Source organism: Camponotus vicinus, unplaced genomic scaffold (genome assembly GCF_025532165.1).
Source record: "Camponotus vicinus isolate PSW18456_S1 unplaced genomic scaffold, iyCamVici1.0 SCAF_14, whole genome shotgun sequence".
Taxonomy (NCBI): Eukaryota; Metazoa; Arthropoda; class Insecta; order Hymenoptera; family Formicidae; genus Camponotus; species Camponotus vicinus.
The window spans coordinates 3702369-3729280 of NW_028141950.1; the positions used below are offsets into that span (position 1 = coordinate 3702369).

Below are 26912 nucleotides of genomic sequence, written 5' to 3' on the forward strand. Positions count from 1 at the left end.
AACCGCTATTATTTTTCTTGCATTTATTTTCATTTTGATGCGAGATATACGATGAAAATTTCTTATTATATTATATGTGAGTTTGATATGAGATTGAAAATATTTACCGAGACACGAGATCTCTATTTCTCAGTAATTAATTTTTGCGATGTGGTAGAGTGATTTGCCTTGGGACGCACAAAAGCGTCCTGTTAAACTATCGCGTTCATTCTCGATAGTAAAAGTACAAAGCTAACAACGAGACACATATCGGAAATTCTGTTTGACATTGTTGTTTAACAAGCCGCGAGAAATAAATTGGACTGCGAACAGACTGTTGATTCAAAGTTAAACATGTGTCAGATATTTTGAAACATTTCAAAAATGTTTTCTTTCGCTTTTTCTTTTTAAAAATTTGTCAAATTGTAGAAAATAAACTTGAAATTATATTTAAATCAATGTGTAAAATAGTGAATTTTTTCTCGCACTTGGTATCTTTAACGGAATTATTTTTATTTATTTTTCTTCTAAAACGTTGTAAAGTGTTATTGCAATTTTGCGATAATTTAACGAATGTTTATATGTCGTTTATACGATATTGACATCATGTCTAACATTGCGGTGAGCTCGCGACGTGCAAGATTGTTCGAAACTATTCACGCACTATTCACGCATCCAACCGGGCGCCATTTCACAACATCAATTAATTAATCAAATCAGAATATAAATAGTTCTTATAAGACAAGAGAAAGTTATAATAATTGATTTTAACTATTATATTAAGTTGTGTAGGATAGAATACAATTTGGAATTGGCTTTCGGTTATTTTATATACCTTCGAAATAACAATGCAAAACAAAATTTTATCAATCTGATGAATATAATTCGTTGATTTAAAAAATGTTTTTTTGAATTTTTAAAGTTTTAAATTAAATTGAATTTTAAATTGAATTAAATTTTAAATTATATTTTTCCATGTTGTGTGTTGTTGGTATATTTTATATTGGTTTTTTTCGTTTTGTACAAATTCAGTATAAAAATTTTAAACACGACACTATTTGTAAATTTGCTCTCTCAGTTATTTAAAGACGATTATTTATGTTCATTTCTTCAAATCCGTAATCGATAGCTTCAAATCATTATTAATAAACAAATATCAATAAAATATTATAAGAATAAATTCTTATCCTGATGAATTGTGTATTTATAGTATATAGAACGAATATAAGTAGTCATCAATTCTTTATCAAAGGAATTTATATGTTTATCGAAATGTAATGGTAAATTAAATCAGCTTTCCACTATTTGTAGAACAAGTGGTATAAGATTTTAATTAGTGTAAACAAGATTTTAATTAGTATAACAATTAGTATAACAATTGTCTCATACGCAAGATTAAAATATTTTAATTGCAAATCATTAAATACATTGAATCGGCAAACAAATTATATCGTCGAACATTTACGACGTATCAATATTTATGTAAGAATAAGATTACTGAAACGTTAAAAATGACTTAGCGAAGAAAAAATAAATTTTATGTGAATCATGCAAAAAAAATAATAGTACAAATAAAAACATCTGTATTAATTTAAAAAAAATATATATAAAATTAAGATTCTTTTGTTTTACGCAATTTTTTGCTTCAATAAAATTTAATCTGCAACAAACTTTAAAGATTTAATTTATGATTAACAAAACATTTACACTTCCATATTTTTATTAAGAAGAAATAAATTTTGCTTGTTATTCCAAGATCCGCTTATTAATTGTGACAAGAAATATATAAGAACCCAGAATAGTCAAAAAAGGATATACTAAACAATAGACAAGAAATATACAAAATAAATAATAAATAAATGTAATAATATAACAAATATTAAATATAACAATATAAAAAATATACAAATATAACAATATACCATATATTGATATACATTGGAATATATGACATTTATACAGCAACAGTTGGTGGGGATTATGCGAGCCGACAGGCGCACAAGAGGCGCACATACGAGTGCAACGAGGAAAGCCTCGAATGGAACGAACACCGATGATGGGGTTGCGCGAAAGAGAGGAAGAGGGAGTCGGAAGTCGGACGGACATGCGTAAGATCCGACAATATAGAGTATGTCTCAGGAAGACAGTCGCGTTGAAACGGCGCCCGATGTCAGACGCGTGAACAGTGTGGTCGGACAATCTGACATGCCGCAAGCTCGCGATATTAAACATATCACGCATATATAAGAGTGACAACAAATGTGAAGAAAATGCCAACATCAGAGTTAATCCAAAAATCTTTGGTTAATACACGATTATGTAAGATTACATTCATTATATATATTTTTATTTAAACAGTTTATTCTCTAATATTTTTTTTCGAGCTTGAAAAATACGCTTTCTCTGTCTGCAAATTTTTGATCGCGAGATATAATTGATTATTATCATTATATAATCGTTCATATAAAAATATATGAAAAAATGAACTGATTTTTATGAATGAGAATTGTCAACGGCGTATGTAAAGTTAAACAATAATGTCGTATAACCAAGTTATATTACTTTCAAACTATTCAGATCCCAAGAGAATATTAAGATTTCAAGTATTAATAATATAATATAATTAAAAGTAAAAGATTATAAAGTTTCGCTATAAATGCACATGTATTAAATCATCATTTCGTCATACAATTTATGTTAACACACCATCGAAATAACATTTAATATATTACCCGAGATGATAGAATGCTTCTTCACCTCCGTACGATCCTCGTCCTAATCACTCATCCAACCCTCCTTCTCCTATCCCAAGATATCTAATAAAAGCGATAAAAGTTAAGACTATTCGAGGGAAGAAGTGAATAACAAATATTCCTCCAACAGAGACTCAGTCAAAAAAGACAAATCCCTCAACAAGACAAACAGAGATTTTAGAAAAGCTGACAGAAATTTCTACCACGATGACTGAGATTCTGTTTTGAAGGATCTAAATAGAAGGAATGAGACAATTATAAAAGTATGTAAAGTTAGCCTCTATTATTAATAATTTGAAAAATTAATCAAAGTTCTAATAGTCCCCCTAAGACTTCAAGAATAAATAAAAAATACCAAGAGTACCAAAAGAATAAACCAAAAATATCAAAAATACAAAAAATATTAACAATAAATAAAAAATACCAAGAATATATATTAAGTATATAAACCATAATCAAAAATATGAATTTTTTTTAAACTCACATATTATGTATTACGAAACGTAAAAATCACGCAAGATATAAAAAAGTTTATCTTCTTCCCGACGCGCATATATAATTAATAATTTATATCAAATAACCAATATCTTAATTATAATATACAAAAAATATATCAAAAATGCCATAAATATATAAAACAAGAGCTAGATCCCATCTAACAGGGAAACGACGATGCATCAGTTGATGATAATATATACGATAATATATACGAAATTTAAATACAGAAAAAAATAATTTTAGTTAATTATATAATAATATGACATGATTCACCAACTTGTGCAAATATAATAAAAGAGAATTTACATGGTATTGAGAGAATTTCGGAAAATCAAGTTGAAACGCTATAATGATTAATCATAAAATTGCATGTAATGGTATTCATCTGTAAGTTTTTCGCATGATAAATGTACCGTATAAGAGCAAAGTATCAACATCTTTGAAACTCAGATTTTATATATTTTTATGTAAAAACTAAATCTGCCCAAAAAATAATTTCTTATTTTTTGTAGAAATAAATTATTGTAAATTAAATTAGAATTTTATAAAGTGAATTCCACATAATTTTAGATAATTATTAAATATATATATAAATGCAAATATACAAAAAAATTTACTTAACAAGAAATTTTTTTATATCTGAAACACTGAGAATGACTTTAATCAAAAAAAGTAAATTTTACGTAAATAATGCAAGAGAAATTGAGAATACAAATAAAAAACTGTTAAAAAATATAAAACTAAAATTTTAAAGAATGATGTAAACATCAATAACATTCTTACGTCAATAACATTTAATTTATAAAAAGAGCTTTAAACATTTCCGATAATTTATGATTAAAAAGTTATTTATATTTCCATATTTCTAAGGAGATGTAAATTTTGCTTATTAAATTAATTAACTAAAAAGTTAGATTTTTCCATATTTAAGTTTTTTAAATTTATTTTCATTATTAGCAACTATATCCTGCAGCATGATTGAGAATGCCTTTGTCCCAGTTGTCAATATTTTCCTTATGGCAATATTGTTTGTGACAGCTTAGCTTTCTCGTTTATATGAAGAGAAAGAAATATTAGATACAAGTTTTGCATGAAGAACGATTTCTTTTTTATGATATTCTTATTATCTAAGATATTTGCGCATATTTTGTTTTGAAATAATTTTGAAAATCTTCAATGTTTGTATTAAAAATAATTGCAGCAGCATGCTAAGAATAGCATGATAAGAATACAAAGTTTCTAAATTTCAAAAACTGCATAGATTGAGAACCGTATAGATAAAACTTGATAGAACTGAAAATCCGGCGATTTTGCGGATTATGTATTACGTAAATTGAGGAGGTTGCTGTCCGGTGTCGATAAGCTTACACTTGATCCAATAAAGTGCTGGAAAAGCACCGATCCATACAAGGATAATAAAAGAATTATGTAGAATATAGACCGTTGTAAAAAAGGAAATGCTGAAAGGTCATTTGGGAGGAAGCAGTGGAGGAAGCTGACCACATTATGAAACTTGTTCAAGATAATGCTATTCATTTCTTTCGATGCTTCCTCGATTTCTCGAGAGTGCAGAATTTCAATTCCGTTCGAAACTGAAAACTGCCGCGGATGTCTTAAAGTCCCTGGTTGATATCGTAAATATATACGAGAAATATCACATAATCCTTTTCTTTATTATATTATTTATATTAAAATAACTTCCACAGCAAATAAAGCGATTCGATTAACTTTCAGTGAAAAAAATTAATATTTTAATATATATTTTGATAACCTTATAAATTATTCAAAGAATTTCAAAATTAACTACATTTATTTTCAATACAATTAAATTGTTCTGAATTTTTTAGGAATTATGATAACGCTTTCCCATGAAATTAATAAGATTGCATTATATTTTATTTATATTATAACTTTTAAATAAATTACTCGTTATTAATATAATTTAATAAGAATTATAAGCATAATAATGGCCAGACCGGTAATTATGTTATACGTGACGTTTTGTAATTATATTATATCCGCATTCTATAAGTTACAGAACTGTCTTTTCTTAAGAATACGTTGATGCGCGTCACCTGTAATTTCGTTTCGTCTTGTCAATGAAAAGTGAAGAGACAAACGTAATACTAGTCTTCAGCACTCGTTTTGTGATAACGAGGTTAATCTAGTTTTGAGAGATGTCTGATTTAAACTTTCAAGTCTTCATCAATCTCAACGCCCACGGGACGTTAGATTTGTTAATGACAAACCATGTTTTTAGATGTCTTCTCGTAAAATAAGCTCGTTTCATCCAGTTAATAATCCTTAATCTTAAGAACCCTTGGGTCGCCCACTATAATCCAACTGTAATTATGCGTTTGATAATAATCGTGTCAAGGATAGATATTTACAAGACTCGAATCTTTCTGAATTTCTATTTATAGGGAATTTAGTTTAACTCACATCAGACATTTATAACAGTATTAATTTATTAAACTATTAATTTATTAATGATGAATTTATTAATAATGAATTTATTAATGAATTTATTAATTATATTATTAATGAAAAAATGATTGCAGCATGTATGGTAAGAAATATACCTATAGCTATTATGTAAATTATTTAATTACTACTATAATTGCAAAAAAACAATGTCAATTATTAAGCTGGATTCTAACAAAATATCGCTATTATCTTAAACGATTTGTGAAACAATTAATCTGTTTGATTTAGCGAAAGCAATGAGAGAGTTTCATGAATATCTAAAATAAAACAAACTACAAATATAAGACATGGCACTTTACAAGTCGAATAATGCTGAGAGAGATGTGGAAAAGAAATAGAGACAAGAACTATTAAGCTCAAAGTTTAAAGCTACGACTTAACAGAAGTCATGATATAATCGCTTTCATTTTATGAGCGATTTAGATATTGTTTAAATAATTGAGTGCACATTTTTTGCACATAGCTAGTAATTGCCTCTAATTGCTCTTACTTGTTTCGTTAACACAGCAAGATAAACGAAAGTTGAACCAGTTACAGTGATTAGAGAAGTTAAATTGTCGGACCCCTATTAAGTTAGCCCCCCCACCAGCTCAAAATAAGTTCTAACCTAACTTAAAATTAGGTGCTAATTAGGTACTAATTAGGTGCTAAAGTGAAAAATTAGGTGCTCATACCGTTTAGCAGAAAATTAAATTCACAATGGGTGGGGCTGACTTAATATTGAGTTGCCCCCCCCCCCATATAAAAAAATATATAAATAATAAAGTTATAAAAAAAACAAATACGTAATAATTAGGTGCTAATTAGGTGCTCTCAGAAACTGTTAAGATATTTTTAAAATATATTTTTTTTATACCATTTTATTCTTGTACAGCGATAAACGCGATCGACATTCAAATCGAAAATTGTGTAAAATGATACAAGCACCTAATTCGGCGTTTAGATATCCTAACATAATATTAATTAACGAGTATTTTGATACCAATATCTTTCGAGCACCTAATTTTTTAACAGGATTTTACTCTTGTACCAAGTATACCCGTGACCGATGTTTAAGTCCGAATAGCTGTCAAACCGAACGAGCATCTAATTCGGCGTTTAGATATCCTAACATAATATTAAATAACCAATATTTTCATACCAATATCTTTCGAGCACCTAGTTTTTTAACAGGACTTTACTCTTGTACCGAGCATACCCGTGACCGACATTTAAATCCGAATATCTATCAAACCGAACGAGCATCTAATTCGGCGTTTAGATATCCTAACATAATCCTTTGTCACGCACAACTGACTGCGTGTATCGATTTTAGAATCTCTTTATGAACGAACGCATGCAATACAAGCCTTCGAGAAATGTCAAAGATATTTTATAAGCATCCTAAAATATTTTAGATAATGCAAAGTACATGCAAGATATCCAAAGAATAGCAATACGAAAATACAAACAAATCTTTGGAGATAGGAAATATCAGACATACATTTTTTATTTAAAGAAACAATTACAATGTAATAATACTAATTGGTAATAAAATAATATAAAATTAACTGATGCTATAAAATTAATGAATTATATTAAAACTGGAAAAAAATCTTTATTATTATTTTATAATTATTTTATTTTTATCTTTCTTTATTTCTTAGGTATACATATCGATTTTCAATAGCATCAATTCTCAATTCTATCAATTATATCAAGTGTAAGTTTATCGACACTTGACAGCAATTTCAATTTACTTGTCCGCAAAATCACCAGATTCTCAATTAATCCAATCGGATTGTTACACACGATCATGAAACTATGCGAATTCTTTTCGCAAGTGAAACATATACACCTGCTATTCACAAGTATTCACTAAATCTCAATATATAATGTCTGGTAATTCACCGAAAGAATCTTATATGAAAATTCATAAGGAACTCAAACAAGCTTTTTGCAAGTGCGCAATTTGCTAAAAGCTTTTCATGTATCCGCCATGGATTGGTCAATCTTTCAGGATGAAGTCAGGAAGAGAGAGATATTTTATCATCTTTCTGAATAAATTTCAATGTGACATATGTGTGGGATAATTTGCTATATGTATTATATATGAATATATTAAGTCTGATGGATAGTTGTTTGCAGTTAGAGTGTAAAACATTGAGAAAAGATTTTACTCATTAATTCTTACTAAAAATAAATCTGAATACTTTAAAAATAAAGAATTTTAGTTTTATATTAATAGTTTTTCCTTTTTTAAAATTAATATAATTTATATTTGAATCATTAATTTTTCTGTTTGTGCACAATTTACTTTTTTAAAATTATTCTTAAAATCTTTAAAATTATTAAATTCTTTAAAATTATTCTTCTTCTTTCGAATTTTATAAAAAAATTTTCTTGTGTAATATACTTAGAATATAAAATAATACATATAACATAAATACACATTAAAGCGTAAAAGAAGATAAAAATTATAATTCAATTATTTCTATACCATTATGATTCGCTCCGGCATCGATTAGTCGATCGGAAATGAAACGCGCGACGCGTGATCAAAGTGTGGAATCGAATGAATAAATGAAATAAATAGATATCCAACGTATTTGCGATGAGCGGAAGCCACGAACAGGCCACACTTCTGGGCTTTCGTTGCGTGACATATTTCAAAATAGGCCACTGGATATATATATCATATCAAGTAGAGCACGTTGAAATAATCCCGTGGGTGTCTAACTGATCGCATGACTTTTTCATTATGTCATTGTAAATACAGTATTTTAAATTTCTCAAGAACTTTTCATTTGCGTCGCAAAGCATTTTAAGAAAATGAAAAATTAGAATAGAAAGTTCATTTAATGAATGATATCACGCAGAATGCTTCGTAATGCAAATTGAATGGAAGTAAAAATCAATAAGCAAAGAAACTTTAGGGAAAATAAAATTAGTGTTTTACGCGAGATTTATCAGCAAGTTTACTATTTAATTGCTGATCTTATTTATTCTCTCAATAATCTGATTTATCTGATATCGATGCGTGTAATATTACAGACTGCATATATAAGTTATATAAGTTATACTATTGGTGCGGTCCAGTAAGCGCTACAAGTACTGCAGAGCACTTGTAGCAGCGCTACGGTTGGTTTACCTACCGCTACGAAATGCTACAGTAAACCTTATGACGTCATAAATACGTCATTATATTTGCTACGAAGATGCTACAAACGCCTCTCCTCATAAGGTGGGTTAGCTGTAGCGTAGCACTGAATGCAAGTTGTAGTGTTGTCGTGTTGTTTATTTCGTGTTGTGTATTTTATATATAATTCTGAAAAAATGATGAAACTATTAGAATTATTTGACGAAGAAACTGGTGTGACATATACATTAAACCTAACGGAGAAGGATTATGCTCGTGCTGTAACAGGTATACTTCCATAAATATGCATTTTAAATATATGTAAGAAGATTAGGTTAAGAAACTTTGTAATTTGTCGGTGTGAAACATTTCTTCGCTTTTCTCAGATTTAACGTACTGTAATTATTACAAAATGCAAAGGCAGGATTGGAAAATAACAACGATACAACAGAAATACAGCAGGGAGATATAGTAGAGAAAGAAACTATCAATGATGATGGAACTTATAGTGGTATATACTATGTTTTCATATTTATTGTCTCAAATAAAATTTAATGAGTTATTATAATATCATATGTAACATTTATTTTTTTCAGATGGTTTTAGATGGATAGACCAAGCAATTAAGTTGCTGTTAACAGCATACATGGAACGAGAAGAACTGTTAACCAAAGGGAAAGTATCTGTAAAGAAGTTTTGGGAAGTAATTTCCGACATCTTGAAAGAAAAGTCATACGCTTTTTTGTTAAAATAATAATAATAGAAATAATAATAATAAAAATTGTAATTTTACCTAAAATGGCTCTTAAATTCCATTGCATTGAGTGATGGAACAATTCTTTCGACATAATCTTCAATTTTAGGGATATTTTTCCTTTTTTTACTTTTAATTTTACACAAGTACATATTATATCATCAATATCATCATCCTCTTCAAATGTTGGACTGTCAAAAACGTCTGTATACTTATTATAACAGGAATTATGGCATGTTCCATTGTGACCACTTGTGACACATATCTATTATTATTAATTTCACACAATGCTATCACTGCTACAAGTACTATAGCCTGGTTCATTTGCGTAGCAATTATAGTACTCGTAGCATTCGTGAACCACTCCTCTGAAGGTATTTGGAGCGTAGCGCTCAGAGCATTTGGTAGCGTTTACTGGACCGCACTCTATATGTATCAAATATCTCCATCACATTTTAAGCGGAATTGACTTAAAATTTATTAGACTTGTGAAATCGTGTTTCATTTCATAGATACGATATCAATAATTATAAGAAAGATTACCGGTGTGTGTGATAAAAATATGAAAGCTTAGTTTAGATTCGGATTTTGCAACATTCAACAAGTTATCCTTTTTAATGTTTGCTATTTTTGCCGTATTAAAATATTTTTATCTTTTTAAATTTTTAAAAGATTTTTATTGATATGTTTTGTACGATAAAGAATTCTTCAAAATAAAAGTGATGTCTACTTATTTTTTAAATAGAATTAATTTCGTACAGCTTCTTTAGCAGTTGACGTTCTCTCATTTACTTATCTGTTTTTATATGACTTATAAAATGTGTTATAATCTAATAAATTAATATCTAAAACATAATCTATAATTTAAAATACAATTCAATATAATCTATAATAAAAAAATATCGGCGAAATATTTACTTATTTAATTATTATTTAATTACTTATTATTTATTACTTATTTAAAATTCAACATTGCCAGAGAATAAAAAGAATTAATCAAAAATTTAGAAACTCTTCTCAAATATAATTTGCTATTAAAATAATAATTAATATAAAAGTCAATTTAAAACCTACTTCATAATTTTTTTCAATGTTTGGAAAGATATTTCTAAAATACATATACATAAGAGAAATTTGTAATTGTAACTTGTGTTTAATTTTATTCTTTAATGATATAATTTCTTTGCTAGTACATATTTATATATGTACTTCATATTTAGTATATTTTTGGTATTTATTATATATTTGGTATATTTTTATGATATATTGGTTGTAATGACATATTTTTGGTATTTCTTATATTTGGTATTTATTTATATATTATTTGGTATGTTTTTCTTGACTGTTCAAGATTTCTCGTATTTCTCGTTCACACTAACTAATAAATCATGTTTGAATAAGAAGCAAAATTTATTTCTTCTTAAAAATATGAATACAGCTTTTTAATCATAAGTTAGCGAAAATCTTTAAAGTTTCTTGTTAAAAAATTAAATGTTATTGGTGCTAAAAATAAAATAAAATATAAAATGTTATTGGTGCTAAAAATAAAATAAAATATAATTATTAATTATTATTATATTACAATTATTATAATAATTATTATTAGATGCAATTATATTCGAAATCTAACATAATACGAACATACTAGTATTACAGCCTGAAAATGAAGCGTATAAAGTTAAATGATAATATTACAATCAAATTGTATTATTTTAAAACTATTCACATTTCAAGAGAATATTAAGATTTCAAGCATTAGTAATAATTAACAAGTATAAATTGAATGAATATCATTAATTCCCATTCAATTGCTATCTAATCATCTCTAGTTAAATTTGTTTAAATATATATAAGATTATATGTAAGTTCTGCTATAAATACACATATATTGATATATTGAATCATCGTTTTAGTATAATTTATGTTAATGCACTTTATCGAAATAATATTTGATATATTGTTTTGTATATTCATGGCATTCTTGGTATATTTTTATAAATATTTGTGTGTAATAATTGGTATATATTAATTATATTGGTATATTTTAATACATTGTTTTTGTATATTTTAATTCTCATTTTCGTATATTTATTTCAACGTATGTACGTATTTTATATCTCTCTTATTTTTAGCTATTACTGTTTGATCATCAGCGAATTGTAAATTGCAACGTTTATTAAAATGCATATTATATTTTACTAGTAATAATTAACGATAACAAAATTTATATATTTTTTTTTATCAAAAATTGAATTTATAATTTTAACTTTAATTAATTTATAATAATATTAAAAGTAATTTGTAATATTAATTTATAATAATAATTTATAATAACAACTTATATAATTTACGTAGAATAATTTTCGGAACAAAAGATCTAATGACTCACAATGAAACGCGTGGCAAAAGCTTTCGTATTTCCGATTTCGTCTTTCTTTTATCACATATACCTTTTTTGTACAATTGTCGTTCCACTTTTCATCTGTGCCGTTGAACAAAGAGCTGCATTTTTCTTATTCTTTTTCCATTTACACCACACGGCTTTCATTAAATATGTGGTCGAATGTACGCTCGAAAATCGTTATCAATTATCGTGCAACACGATTGAAGATGAATTATTACAGACAAATTATTGTTTGAATGTTTCTCACACTTTATAGATAAAGGCAGAATTTAACGCGTTCCGGAATAAAGGAAGGATTTAAGAATGTTTTTAGCTACAAAATAATGATCGCTTTTTATATATAATGCTTATTGATTATTCTAAAAAATTGGGAAAATAAATATTTATGTTTGCGCGCAGTTTATATAATCCCGTTTTTTAAAACAAATAAAAATAATGTACGTAATCTCAAAAAATATATTATACTTTATAATTGAATATTCTGGTACGTTTTATATATAAAAGCAAATTCTAAGTATGAGAGAAATATTTTATTAATTCTTGGATAAATTTCCGATAAAAATACCGTAGAAAATGACATTCCAATAAGCAATGCAAATTTAAACATATTTGCTATGATGAAACATGCGTTAACGTTGCTTTTTTGCATAAAAAAATATATTGAAATGAAAAGTGAGAAATACGTCTGTTTTCTCGAACTAAGCAAACTAATTTCTAGGCTTTTAGAGGAAATTTGTTTAGCTATTAGTTGAAAACGTGAGGAATTTAAAAACCGGTAAGTCACTAGTAAGTCGCAGTACCGAAAAAGAATCAAAAGAAGTTGGCAATAATTATTTAACTTTCTTATTCAAGTATTATTGTTAAATAATACGCCCGATGCGTAAACAATGCATGAATAATTTTGAACAGTCTGGCAACTTGCGATGGTAGACTTATTTTATATATCTAAGAAAAATATGAAAAAAATTTTGAGAATTATATGAGAATTAAGAGGTAATATCTTACAGCTCGAAAATATCAACAATTTACATGCACACGAAAAATACATTAAGAAAGAAAGTGTATCATATAAAGATATCATTAGGCATAAAAAATAATTAAGCACTAGTTGCAATTTATAATTCGCTGATGATCAAATAATAGTTGGAGATAGGGAAGAGATATAAAATACATTTATACATTGAAGTAAAAATTTACGAAGATTGAGAATTGACTATAAATGTGCAAAAATAAATCAAAAATATACTACCGCGCTGTGGCTCTTATGCCAATTTTTGATTTAATTTTTAATTCTATAATTAAAAAAAAACAAGAATAAAAGTTCTTGCGCTAATTATAAACATATTGATTTATCGATGAGAAAGAAATACCATGAAAAATATTTTAAAAATTTATAGAGAATCAAAATCAAATTAGCTATCAGTTTGAAGAAATCTTATTTCGCATCGTTATTTCGAAGCTACCTTGTATACCTTCGAAAGCAACAGTTGGTAGGGATTCACATGAATCGACAAGCGCACAAGAGGAGCAGCAAATGAGAGCATACGAGAGCAACGGGAAACTTCAAACGAACATCGATGACAGGATTTCGTGAATGCAAACTTGCAATATATATAATGGAAAGGTCCGTCATGGATAACTAATGACTCAATCGAGATTCAATCTTAAGTAGATTTCATTGAAGTATGTTTTACTGAAATGAAAGAAATCAAAGCTGAAAAAAGAAATTCTGAATCATCTTGCCACAATGTTATGGCATAATTTATTTTCCAGGCTTTATACTCTAGGATCTCTAATCTGAGTGAAATAGAACGTATTAGAAAACTGTCTTCGATTTATTTTTAATTGCAGATTCAATCATAAGAAACAAATTGAATATATAAATATAGTTGAAATTGAAACAGCAAGATCAAGAAAACTAAGGCATTTTGTGATGAAATTTCAGCCTTATGATAAAACAAGGAAATTTGAAAACTCAATCATCAATTACTAATTTTACATCCCTTCATGGATGACAATGATTTGCTTAGAGAGATCAATTACGCAATACACCACTATCTATTTACTCAAAGATATTTTATTACTCTCCAATCACATATTACCTAGATTATTGATCGAGCGAAAACATAAACGTCTTCTGATCCACAAGCAACAGAATTTTTACAGCTAATCGTTGAAAATATTGCCCTTTACGTGGAAGGAACACCGTTCGTAAAATTTATTATTCCTATGTGTGAAGTTTATAAAAAATTCTCATGCATCTCCTTACAATTAATAGAAAATTGATCTGTTGATTGTATTATACCGATGCGATCATTTTTCAAATTCAGCGTAATTTTCAGGTCCTATTATCACGAAGACATTTCCTCATAAGAAGATCAATGTCTCCCAAAATCTGATCTCAAGGATATAATTATCCATTGTTTAAATCGATGACAACTAATTCAAAGACCATTCTAAGATTCTGAAAACGATGAGAGACTGAATATATTAGTTCTTTACAAGAACTTTCTAAATGAAGAAAAACTCGATAAAATCTATAAATCAACGATTTAGTTATCCTGAGAGAATATGCTACACCTTATCAATGGAAATTACAATAGAAAGAGTCGTGGAATTATATCAAGGGCAAAGTAATTTTGTTTGGGTTGTATCTATTAAAATTGTGTTAAATTGTGTCAAAGTCAAAATTCAAATTCAAAGCCAAAGCCAAAGCCAAAGCCAAAGCCAAAGCCAAAGTCAAAGTTCAACACAAAGATAATCATTTCTACTAAGATCTGGATGCACCAACGTCGCTTAACTTTAATCTTAGCTCAACTCATTCTTTCTCTTTCTTTCTAAGAAAGACAGAAAAATATGAAAAGTGAGTTAAGCTAATGTTAAATTAATATTTTAAAACAATATTTTTATTTAAAATTTATTTTTTATATGAATGTGACTCTAAAACATCAATGTTTCAATATATTATACTTAATACTTAATTATTTATTTACTAATTTAATTATTATTTAATTACTTATTTCTTATTTAATATTTAATATTTAATTAATTATTTAATATTCAACATTGATGCCAAAGAATAAAAAGAATTAATCAAAAGTTTAGAAACCTTGTATCAAATATAATTTGCTGCTAAAATAATAATTAATATAAAAATAAATTTAAAGTCGACTTACCAACAAACTGATAGAAATGGCTGATTTTGTCTCCCGGTCTGTAGAATAACGAAGTAACGAAGAGTAATTTGCGATGACCAACACATTCCTGTGCAAATCCAACTGCAAAATGACACAAGAAAGTTATAATTAAACTGCAAACATGAGTCCATTAGTTAATATTTTGAAATAATATTTTTACTTATATGAATATGACTCTAATACATCAAATGTTTCGATATATTATACTTATTTAATACTCAATTATTTATTATTTATTTACTCAATTATTTAACTTATTTACTAAGTTAATTATTATTTAATTATTTATTGCTTATTTAATATTCAACATTGATGCCAGAGAATAAAAAGAATTAATCAAAAACTGAGAAACTCTGTATCAAATATAATTTGCTGCTAAAATAATAATTAATATAAAAATAAATTTAAAATCGACTTACCAACAAATTGAAATGACTGATTTTGTCTCCTGGTCTGTAGAATAACTTGAAGTACCGAAGAAAATTTGCGACAACCAACACATTCCTGTGCGAATCCAACTGCAAAATGACACAAGAAAGTTATAATTGAAATGCAAACATGAGTCCATTAGTTAATATTTTGAAATAATAATATTTTTATTTATATGAATATGACTCTAATACATCAATGTTTCGATATATTATACTTATTTAATACTCAATTACTTATTTACTAAGTTAATTATTATTTAATTATTTATTGCTTATTTAATATTCAACATTGATGCCAGAGAATAAAAAGAATTAATCAAAAACTAAGAAACTCTGTATCAAATATAATTTGCTGCTAAAATAATAATAAATATAAAAATAAATTTAAAATCGACTTACCAACAAATTGAAATGGTAGAATAACGAAGTACCGAAGAAAATTTGCGACAACCAACACATTCTTGTGCGAATCCGACTGCAAGATGACGGACGCAATTTCACGCGCGAACGAGAAACGAACGATTATATCCACGCGAATACATTCTTTTATATCTTTGCTAGAAATACCGCGAAGAAATACACCATGACCGATAGACAAACTTCAAATATGGCGGACACAAGTTCCCGCGCAATCGAGATCGTAACAAGTCGAGAGAAATATAATACAAACTCGCGCCCTCGCGATACATTATTTCTAAGACCGTTGCACGTGAGAAAGTTTTATTTTTACGATTACAAAACATTCACCCCCAAAGACCATTAAACCCGCTGAAAAGTACCAAAGAGAAATATATAAATTCCCGCGCAAATTGACATCAATATATCGGATACAAACAAATATCGAAGAGAAATACGCGCGCAGCAACTGACACACTCGTCGAATACGAATCATATGACGGACAAAATTTCACACGCGACCGATCGTGCGATTTATTACAACACCAGGGAGAAAATACCGAGAAAAAAACGCAATGATCGATACATTTGCGCGCGAACTCAACTTTAATACACCTGACGCCTGACGCAGCATCAAGCGCGATCGGGGATTAAGACAAATGGCCGACTGCCGTCCGCGCCCCCCCCCCCCTCTCCACCGCCTTTGATATATCTTTTTACAGATCAGCGGAAAGATGTGAAGTATGCGACACATTCGGCGCGACCTAATACCTTTAATATGGCGGACATACTTTCCCGCGCGATCGAAAAAAAACGACTCTGCCCCCGCGATATAGCCTCTCCTAACTTTGCTAGAAATGTAGCAGAGAAAGACGATTGAGGCACTCGCCAAATTAACCTATAATACATATCGAATACAATTTTATGCACGATCGGGACCGGTTGATTGACCCTCGCGATATATTTTTATAACGAAAATACCGAAAAAAAAAACCATGATCGACACTGACTATAAAGGCCTTTCCAGAATACGTTGTGCAAATGTCCCAATTGCCAAATCATTGCGATCTAGCGTCAAACTAGTTCGACCCGAATACCGGACACAATTTCACTCACGATCGGGACCAGCGGAAGGCGATGACACTGTGCACTCGCGATGTGTTTCCTTGTAGGAATGCACGGAAAGAAATACGCGACGACCACTCGCGATCAAAGCAAATATGGCGAACGCAATTTACGCGACTCAAGACCGATCAAGGCCGATCGAGATCGGCGAAGAAAACTCGATTACTGCGTCTCTATACTTTGGCTGCGGTCAAAGAGACGCTGAGGATGCTTTGAAGCGTTTGATTGACTAATCAGGTTAAAGAAATCTTAACTCCTTTTACCCTGTTTGGTCAATCAAACGCTTCAAAGCATCTTCAGCGTCCCCTTGACCGCAGCCTTTATTATCCTTCGCAGGGTTGCGTTCGGAAATCTACTCATCGGAGTTCAATGACTTAGGCTGTGTTCCACTTAATGATCGCAACGCTCGCAGAATCATCTTATCCTTGTTGTTCACTAAAAGTTAAACAAAGACACATCATGTTTACGAGTGCCACGATCATTAAGTGGAACGCAGCCTTAATTGGCAAATCAGAGCAAGGGGAATGCTTTGTTCTGATTAGTCAATTAACATTAGACGATTTGTGTAGATTTTTCGAACGCAACTCGCGGGACCGACTCGAGCGACGACGGAAACGGCCGAGATCGCCCAAAAAATATCGCGTATGCGCAATTTTGAAATATTTCGCGGGCGCAAACCTGGTGTTTTTTTTACCAGTTATTAGTGTACTAGTATACGGTGTGATGAAGGCGTTCAGTGGATATTTCTCATCTGTGCTTTCGGCAAATCTATGAAAATGTGAGTCGTACTTTCATTAATCTGATCGCACGGAAAGTTTTGTCTACCATATTTAAGTTATTTCGTGCGAGAGTGTATCAGTCATCGCGTATTTTTCTGCGACATTTTTGGCAAAGTATATAAAAATGTATCGCGAGGGGCACAGATGTCTGCTCCTGATCGCGCGGGAAAATGTGTCCGTCATATCTGAGTTATTTCGCGCGAGTACGTTGTGCATTTCTCATCGATCTTCTAAGGAATCTGTGAGAAATGCATCGCAAGAGAGCTCGGTCGGCCGCTTTCGCTAGTTCCGATTGCGCGGGAAATCGTGTCTGCCATATTGAAGTTGAAGTCAGCCGCGAGTGTCAATTGTCGCGTACTTCTCGTGCTTCCAGCTGATCTGTCAAAAAATGTATCGCGAGGTGACAGTCAGCTGATTATCAGATCGTGCGTGATTCTCTCACTATTTCTCCGGACAAGAGGTATTTACTTTGTAATATTTCTATTTTTTAGTTGCATACGTATGTGAATCTATTTCTTCTTGGAAAAGAGTTATATATATTTATTATCTTGATAAAAGAAAAATAATTTGACTAACTTTCAGCGCAATTTTCCGAAGTACTGTATATATCACCTCATTAAAACGACACACCTTTATTGACGTCAGTGTATTAATTGCGAGACGACACTTGATGAAGTAAATCAATTAGCAATGACCGATGACGCTACGTTAAGGCCAAGGTTTGCTCTTTTCAAGGTATCGATCGACTTGTTTTCCTACCATTTCGGATTAAACTAATGAACTTACTCGACACGAGAGTCTTCGGTGAAATGTATGTACACAAAATTCCATTTCTACGAAGATAGATTATTCAGAATTTCTGTTATCGTACGTAATTCAATTAGAATATTGCCTTACTTTGTAACAAAGTATCTTTTTTTACCATGAAAACACCGGCAACGTGTGGGGAGATTCATTAGAGAGCGCCGATTTTACGTCTAATGCGAGCACTTAAAGGCTAAAGGGATTATGTTGAACTGTCAAACGTTGTACTTTTTACCATCAAAGGGAGAGAAGCCGACATTTTCGCGTAAATTAAATGAAGCGTAAAACGAGCGAAATACCACGTATTTAACGGCAGGAAGCAGGACGCGATGGAATTGAGCTAAACTTGAGGATACCTGACATTAAGTTCAACTTGATTCAGAAACTTTAATTGCAATCTGTAATATATAGCGACAAGTATTACAATATTATAAAGGTGTGATGGTCTTTCTTTATATTCATGTAACCGTATAAATATTTTCAAGGAATGCTGGAAAGTATATGAGAACATTCCATACAGTCCATACATTCTTACTCTATATTCTATTTATGTCTCTCACAGACTGCAACATTTAATTAAATGCAAATGGTACACTCGTATACGCGCTATTTCCTCTATTTTCATATGTTTAACATGAAAATATTTCGTAAATTGTGATATTTACGGTGAAAGATATCCCTGAATTTTATGTTTTAAAAAAGTGATTTGTAAAGAAAAATTTGTCAAAGGATTCGGCGTTCAAATTAGGCAAATTTGACAAATACACCTCTAACAATAATATGAAATCTACAAAATAAATTAAATAAATTTATAAAATAAATAAATTTATAAGATAAATTAAATAAATTAATAAATTATATTCTCTATAAATATAAAAAACCAAATATAATTTGCTTTTTTTATTATAAAAATCAAACAAATTTATAAATCATAAGCAAATATCAAAAATGAGAGGCGCATTTTTTAATCTAAACGTGCTGAATATCTTGAATGGATTTTTCGCTTGAAATATTCTTAATAGTTGCGTGTGATTTCACTTTGAATTTAGGAAGCCGTAGATAATCCCCACGACGGTATAATTGATTTTCGAAGCGCCGTCTTGGCGCGAATGGGTTTTCTCCTTAATTGTTCGACCATTCACGCTGTTAACTTTATCACCATTCTAGCTCGGGGCAAATTGATAATTTAATACGAGCACGCATGTACGCCGTTAACCAACATATGAAATGTTTCCGTTGCCGATACCCGGAAGTTCCGTGGAACATCCCTCGAGTGTTTGCGGCACTCGAACGCCTCTCGAGGCTCTCGCAATCGCAATACGCGCTGATCTATTTCAATCGCGATGTGCGTCGAAAAGCACGTGACTGTCGATAAGACGCAAAAAAGTACACGCGCGAGACTAGTTGTACAAATTTTTTCGCAAATACAGCTCTTGCCACGCTTCGATCATGTTATCATAAATGAAAGTTTAATATTTTTAGCAAGATATTAAATAGAATTTTTTAAAAATCTCGTATCATCCTAAGCATATCTAGATAAAAAATTAAATGTGCTATGTTTATTATATTATCAAGCAGCAGTCGGCAAAAAATTTAATTTAATGTGATTTGAGATGTACGTATACACACATACATATGCACAATTTGTGATCTATTGTTCGAGCTAACATGCAAATCAGTCGATAAATTCGATTCTATCTGTCAAATTCGACATAATGGTTAACCGGTATGACACGGAGATAATCGACGTTTGGGAACGTATGCAATGGATAATGCGATGTTCGTCTACTGTATCCTTGCCATTTAAATTCGCTCGCAATACGACTCGGAATAAAGGCATAATCGACGAATCTCCCTTGCACATGATCGTTAGTCACGTATGCTTTTAATCGACCGCTGATGACCCTTGATAGCCTCGTATTAATGTACTATGTAAAGTTGATATGCATGCACGTTAATTTGCTGAAAATATAATGTACGTGGCAATGTGTTAAATCGATATTGCTCATAAAATTCGCGAACATAATAATTACGACTAAATGGTGGTTTAATAAATTATTCGCATTTAATGTCAGCTTTTCAAAGATTACTGATATATATTAAAGCCTTTTGTTTTGTTGCATATAAAACAATCGTATAAATATCAAATGAATAATGCAAGCTTTTAAATAAAATTGAGCTTCAATCACTCGCGAGTGAATGTTTCTTCTTGATTTTATTGCGATCTCTATTTCAATTTCTTATTAATTAATTATTTATTCTCTTAATTTATTTATTCTCGAGCGATATCTCTTTTATCTATTACGTCACTCGAATTAGTCTATCAGCGTGCACAATATAATCTTATAATGGATCCTTCGATATCCTTATCGGTTCGTTGTACAAATTTCACGAAATTCCGTGATTGTTGTCTTGGGTTGCTGATCGATCGCCATTAATGATTATCGTATCCGGATAATAGACTGGAGGATGCAGTATCGTCAAAGAAGAAGAGGTGTTGTTTGACCTACTAATACACAGTACACAGCTAATTAAACGACAAATAAGGGTGCGTCAGGCTATTCCGGTTATCATCCCCAATTCAAGATTTCGTTGATTAACTCTCATTCTATCCTTCATCGGCCCACCTGTAAACGATTATTTTCGTAATGAATTCTTTTGCCGATGTATTCATAAAATAATAATAGCATGATTGTTTGCTGCATAAGCAAATTAAGTATCTCTTTTGTTTTTACAACATTAATTTATTTTGGTAACAAGCAGAGAAAGACAGTTAATAATAGCTTCTATCTATATTTTATTGGGAAACATGCGCGGATATTGTAACAAATATTATTGATGTGCAGTTTGCGTTAACGTTATTTGTAAAAACATCAGTGTATGAAACATCGCTTTTGCATCGAGTCAATATTTATCACCGATATGACAAACGATGTGAGATTCTGTCATCAAAATATTCTTAAATAACTTACTACAATATATCGAATTATGTATAATAATAATCGATTTTCGCGGTTATATTGCACAAAAGCCCAAAGCCACGTCAAAGCGTTCTCTTTGTGTGACAGGAAAATAATTGATGTATTTTCTACTGTGTAAGCTTATTACAATAACCTGTCTAATGTCTAACTACATGACACAATAATTAACTAAAATTAATCATAAAAAACAATTGTCCTGAAATGATTAAAATTATTAATTTTAATCATTTCAGGACGCGAATATGATGGCAATAAAATTATAAAGGAACACGCGTAAAAGGAGAACATGTTTTCCTGCTACACTGGGAATACCAAGCGATATCAATAATTAATTAATAACACGCGATATGTTTCAGAATCGATCATTCTGAGAATAATTGTGCGTATTTCCGAAATAAAAGCAGCTGGGAGAAGAGGATTCACGGACAGTAATCCAAGAAGCCGCCATGGAGACGCATGTAAGTAATACTAATTATTTTATATGTTTGTACAATAACTGCACACGAATTTTAATATTCATACTTTATAGAATAATTTTGACATTTATTGATTTTGTCTTCTGCCTCCAAAGCGAAATCATTTTAAGTTGAAAGCAAAAGACGTAATAAATTATTTTATTGCAATTTTAATAAATTACATAATTTAATTTTGAATACTTTTCTAATTTTAATGCAGTAAAAATCCATTTTAAGAAAATATTAAAAGCGAATAAAAATATAATTATTAATTAAATACATTTCTTCTTTGCTTTAAATTCTTATATATATATATATATATATATATATATATATATATATTTTTTTTTTTAATTTTATTGTAATATTTTTATATTTGTCATTAAACATGAAATCATAAAAATAAATATATCATAAATTTCGCTCTACGTCAGTGGTATTAATGATGAATCAAACGCCAATAATTAAATTACGATATCTCGTTCCATTCCGCGTCACTTGGAGAAAATTTGCGATCGCATATTTCGAAATTGACGAATAGATTGCAAAACAAATTCAATCGCTGTTTCGTAACGCTCTTAGCTCTTTTAATCATAACAATAATTGCGCGTACTTTCGATAATTTAAATAAGATGATCTTGAGAATCCTTATAAAAAAGAAACAAATAAAAACTAGCATAACACTATTTAATTTGCTTTTCTAATAAAGAAAACAACGTTGATTATCATAATAATACGTCAATCCAAAGCCAGATATGTATTCGACGCCAGCCGACCTTTCAGTTTGTCAACGTCAACGAAAGAGAATCACAAAATCTTACCATTTGCATGCATCTGCACCACCGGAATATTGGAGAGATACTTTTTTCTGTCAGAATATCTATAAATGTCTTCGCGGAAATGTAATATTTTCTATATAAACTGAAAGATCAATCGCAGACTATCAGCAAACTGGCCGACGTTCTTGGCATTTAAAAAATATCGAAAGGATCGACATTTGCAGACGCAGATTTTTAAATGGCTTTTCATGCAATGCAACACATAACTACATAACTTTATTTTGTAGAATTTCTTGCCGCAGCAGAAACTCTGAATACTTTTGAATACAATCTGAATTATCGAGATAGAAAAACTTAAAAGACGTCGCGTGCAATTGACAAAGACTATTTATATTTTTCTCTTTTGTGTTGTTTTCTTTTGAGTTTGGTTTTAGAATAATTTATATAATTTCTCATTGAATAATATGTTTTAATAAATAATTTTCTGTGATTCATTTATTTCAAATTTTTATTTAATTTTTGCATTTCTAAAGTTTTTCAAGCATTCAGAATTTACTTGGAAAGATTGCGAAAAATCAGTTTTATAATGCTGATTAATAATAAAATTAAAATATACATATATATGATTTTAATATATTTAAATTTTACATAAAAAATTAAATTTAAATCGATTTGTTTAGTAAAAAGTTTGTCTAGTAATTTTATATATGATGTCTAAAATATAATATCAAATACCTAAAATAAATTGTTGGATATATTGAAAAAATAATATAATGAATATATTGAAAATAATATAATGGATATATTGAAAAAATAATATATTGAAAATCTCAATACAAAAATGTTGAAAATCGTTTCTTAGAAATGAATTATTCTTGTATATGATGATTTATAAACAATTTGTAAATAATTCCCTAGAAGAAATTATCTATTAATTTTCTTATAAGAAAACCATTTTATTTACTATTATCTGAAGAAATTATTTAATCATCAAGATTATAATTGCAGTTATTTCATTCTGAATAAAATTCATTATTCATTGTGAAAATCACATTCAAAGAAAATTCCAAGTAATTTGTATCATAACAATTATGTTATTTTCTACTTTATTGCATTCTCATGGCAATTCATGCTCTTTTATTCAGCAAAGTCAAAATTGCATTAATTGCGTTAATGTGATATTGTATTTTATTAATATCACGTTAAAATTAATATCGCTTCTCAACAATAATCATATATTACACCATATTACACCATATTACTGACCGAAGAAAGATTTAATATTTATATAAATTTATTTAATTATTTAATGTGTATTTGCATACAATTAGAAATAGTGATCACATCTTTTTACAAAGTATTTAAATTAATGAGCAATAATATTTTATTTTTATTTTTGTCCAAAAAAAAATATATATGTATACTCTAATCCTGCAAATATTTTTTATTTCGCGAATATCGCGTTAAAATAAGAAAATTTTTTTGAAAAATCTTTTTGAAACGCAGTGCTTCTGATGGTACTATTTTATTATCGGCAGCTTATTACGATATCCGCTTCTAATAATATCCGCGTGCTTTCGACACAGACGCAAATCCTCAACGAGCTTTTTCCAAGCTTATACAACGTATTTTTGCACGTGCATATGTAATAAATATAACAGGGTTTTTTTCCCTCATGAACGAGAAAGCTTTACATGGATCATAAACTGCGATCACTTAGGACGATAACGGTAAAAAGTAATACGCTTTCTGTATTTTCCCGCATGTGGATTCTCGCATGAAGACAAACGCTCGCTTCAAATGCACTTTAAATTGCCCTTTGCTGTATTCACAAAAGTCTACACTTTCCAACGAGGTCAAAGCGAAATTTCCTCACAAGGGATTGTCGATTCCCTACGAACTAATAACGAAGATTTCCCCGACATATGTATCACGAAATACGGAGAAACTTGTCTCTGAGAGAACCATACATTTGATTTCACGTATCACATTCATCCCTACGTGTATTCAAAAAATGGAACAACGATTAAATTGAGTTATTAATTAACTTGCCTCTCTTAATCTTTTAATGCCTACAGTAAGCAAATAATCCAGCTATCACCCCTTTTCTCAGAAAAGCTTTTATACTCAAGGCAGATGCTATTTTTAATTATATTTTATGTCATTATATATTTGATGGCCGTCATTTATTAGCACGTGCGTTGAGGGAGTAAACCGTGTAACTTCGTATCACTTAATATCATTTATTTTTCCCAAGGGTTTAGAAATACTTTGCATATAATGTAGTGTGCAAGTACAGTAACGGGTACAATTTGCTATATTTTATATAAATTTATATGAATTTTATATGAATTTTATATGAAACTTATATGAATTGTTATTACGAAAATTGTTGCGTAATATATTGGAGAGAGAAGTATCTCTCTTTGCTCTATAAAAATATTTTACAATATACATATGTTAGAGAAAAGCCTTGAAAGTATTTTTAGAATGTACGTTTCTCTCCTTTTCCGAGAGTATTTTGTATTTTTAGTTAGAATTTTACAACTTGTTTATACAGAATTGAAATGAAACTATGGCAATATAATAGGTAATACAAAACAGATATCTACGAGAGGGCTAATTTGAACATCGGGAAAACGATATTTCGTATATGGAGAGTATGACACTTTGACACGAAGTATCAGCGATCGCCATTATTGATGGTCGTCGTGTCTCAAATGCTCTCGATAATGCGATGATAAGTGTCCTCTCAGCAGAAAAAGCTCGAGTTCGAGCGAAATGACCGTTCATTTGCTAGCCCGAGAGCAATTTTCCAACGATTTACGGATGCTCGTTTACGTAATATATGTAGCGAGATATGAAAACCCGTTTGTACCCAGCTATAAGCTGGGAAGTATAAAGATATATTCCTCTTGACAAGTGAAGTATAAGTGCATGCTTTTCCGGGACAGTGCATTGCGTGTGTCACACTTAAAGTAATTCATTCAAATGTAAAATTATATGCAGAAAGTATTAAATAAATAAATAAATAAAACAAATTTTCTTGTAATAAAACATGTACATTTAGATTTAAAAAAAAATATAAAGATGAAAAATATGGAGATACAATTTTGCCAGATGAAATTATTATCGTGGAAAGAGGGTTTTTATATATATTGTATGAAATGACGAAAAAGAATATATTCTGGAAGATTGTGTGGATTTACGTAAAATGTTTTTCAAAGTTGTTTTCTCGGAAATCATTAAAAATAACGACATAATTCTTTTTTAATTTAAATATTAAAATTCATTGAAACATTATGGGAGCAGTCTACATAATTCACACACAATTTTTTAATATAATAAAGATCAAGGAAAATATAGAAAATAAGATTTTTATAACTTGTGTTCTATTATTAGAAACATACAAAAAATAAATCTCTGCAATAATATATTTCTAAATTTTCGAAACGTTTGATTAAAATTTTGTAAACTACAATATTAAAAAATTAATTTTCATTGTTGATTCGTATTATTTCGTAATTATTCCTACGAGAAAAAAATTTGTGTTTGATAATTTCCGATGTCGCGTGCAGTTATCGCTTTATAAGAATTAATATACCGATAGTTTCTTCGACGAAGCGAGAGCTTTATACGGGATTCAGCATCAGCGTCTCGGAAATTACTCTCGAAACTATCGTAGGGATGAATTAACATGCGTCTAGAAATCGCGATACAAGGTAAAGAGAAATGTGCTGTAGAAATTGTCGTTATTCGCGAAGTTTATATTGAGTAAGCGACCTAGAATAAGCTTGCGCGCAAGCTGTAGTTTATGAGATCGAGCGCTACAGTAACGTAGAAAAGTCGGAGGAAAAATAAACAATTTTATTGCTTCGTCATCGTACCATGGAGGTAAACACGAGAGGGAAAATGCGCAGCGAACTATGAAACCATTTGGGAAATTTTCCAATGGATTTCTATGAACCGATT

At 29.6% G+C, this 26912-nt stretch overlaps 2 protein-coding genes and 1 long non-coding RNA gene across 7 annotated transcripts in view; 2 read left to right on the plus strand and 1 right to left on the minus strand.

Annotated features, from left to right (window-relative positions):
- The first annotated feature begins 2143 nt into the window (after nt 1–2143).
- The window catches only part of LOC145965406 (secretin receptor), a 38066-nt gene continuing 13297 nt past the window's right edge, over nt 2144–26912 (plus strand). For 4 of the 5 annotated variants that reach the window (XR_014436692.1, XM_083088937.1, XM_083088939.1 and 1 more), the window contains exons 1-2: nt 2144–2298; nt 22063–22164. Coding sequence is in view for 4 of the 5 variants with exons in the window: in XM_083088937.1 (XP_082945063.1) it covers nt 22153–22164 (12 nt within the window). In the remaining variant the exon portion in view is untranslated. Of the gene's footprint in view, nt 2299–18303; nt 18382–18503; nt 18657–22062; nt 22165–26912 lie in introns of those variants that run through there. The other variant, XM_083088938.1, reaches the window with a different exon arrangement.
- Nucleotides 8908–10314, plus strand: LOC145965424 (uncharacterized). The gene is made up of 3 exons (XR_014436706.1): nt 8908–9123; nt 9222–9346; nt 9432–10314. It is a non-coding gene; the product is annotated as an uncharacterized LOC145965424 (long non-coding RNA).
- Nucleotides 14678–17076, minus strand: LOC145965626 (uncharacterized). Its single transcript, XM_083089289.1, has 5 exons — nt 17028–17076; nt 16021–16389; nt 15610–15708; nt 15170–15271; nt 14678–14770 (listed from the first exon to the last, which is right to left on the minus strand). The coding sequence occupies exons 2-5, from the start codon at nt 16078–16080 to the stop codon at nt 14678–14680; spliced, it is 354 nt and encodes a 117-aa protein (XP_082945415.1). The 5' UTR covers nt 16081–16389; nt 17028–17076.